Source organism: Penaeus monodon, chromosome 31 (assembly GCF_015228065.2).
Source record: "Penaeus monodon isolate SGIC_2016 chromosome 31, NSTDA_Pmon_1, whole genome shotgun sequence".
NCBI lineage: Eukaryota > Metazoa > Arthropoda > Malacostraca > Decapoda > Penaeidae > Penaeus > Penaeus monodon.
The window spans coordinates 758,319-759,312 of NC_051416.1; the positions used below are offsets into that span (position 1 = coordinate 758,319).

The 994-nt window shown below is 51.4% G+C and overlaps 1 protein-coding gene across 1 annotated transcript; it reads right to left on the reverse strand.

Annotated features, from left to right (window-relative positions):
• Nucleotides 1–89: 89 nt before the first annotated feature.
• Nucleotides 90–533, reverse strand: LOC119592873 (homeobox protein Hox-B3a-like; the record flags this gene model as incomplete). The annotated part of the gene is given in 1 exon segment (XM_037941767.1): nucleotides 90–533. A coding segment is annotated over 1 exon segment (444 nt), but the record flags the coding sequence as incomplete, so codon positions are not given.
• Between the last annotated feature and the right edge of the window lie 461 nt (nucleotides 534–994).

The following is a 994-nucleotide window of genomic DNA, read 5'->3' on the forward strand; positions in this document are numbered from 1 at the left end:
GAACAGAGCACCGACACGCCCTTGGTATAAACAAGGACTCCCCCGACCGAAAGAGCGGAAAGGAAACGGCGAAAACCAAAGGCAACAACACTCACAGTCAAAGGGCTTGTCGGCCTGCTTGTCCCGCGGCATGACGAGGGGGTTGGAGGAGTTGGACTTGGGCGGGCGAGTCGGGATGGTCGCGTCGGACGAGGCGTGCGAGCTGATGTTGGGCGAGCTCGTCTCCTTCTTGATGTTGATGAAGTTGAACGGGTCTCTGCTCTGGTCACGTGACTCCTTCTTGCTGATCCTGTCCGCTTCCTTGTTCCTGCTGCTGCGCCCGCTGGAGTCCGCCTGCTGGCTCTTGCTTGAGGTGGTCAGGGCTCCCCCTCCACCTCCGCTGCCTCCGCCGGCCTGAGACGTCGAAGACGGGGCCGAGGGCGTGTGGGAGGGCGTGGTCGAGGGCGGCGTGGGTTGTGAGGGCGAAGGGGCGCCGTTGATGGGCCGGAAGCCGGTCCCCACCACCTCCGACGACGACGCCGGGCCCTTCTTGCCTGGGGAGCAGAAAAAGGTCATTAGGCAAAGAGTTTTATGAAAGCAACCACGGCTCGTAATTTTGGTAATACTTAAGTTCTATTTTAAGCCACTTATGGTTAAAATACTCACAAGACACGGTTTTCCTTTGAATAAAAAGTTCTATTCATTATGTGACTAACTTTACTTTTTTGGTTCCTTAAAACCAACAAATACAACTATTCACATCATTAAAATCAGCACCGACGACCTGGCGAACAGCCCTATAAACTCTCCTGGGAACTTAGATCCTCGTCTAAAATACATCTCTCTAGCGCAGATCTCAGAATTAGTATACACGAATACAACGGTAAAACAAATGGATTCATCAGTCATATGAAAGCACTTGTATCATCAACATATCTCATGTATGACGTCACTATATGGACAGTGGCTGTATTGGAAATATCAACATTGTTTCTAAATACCTCACAGCAGCTAG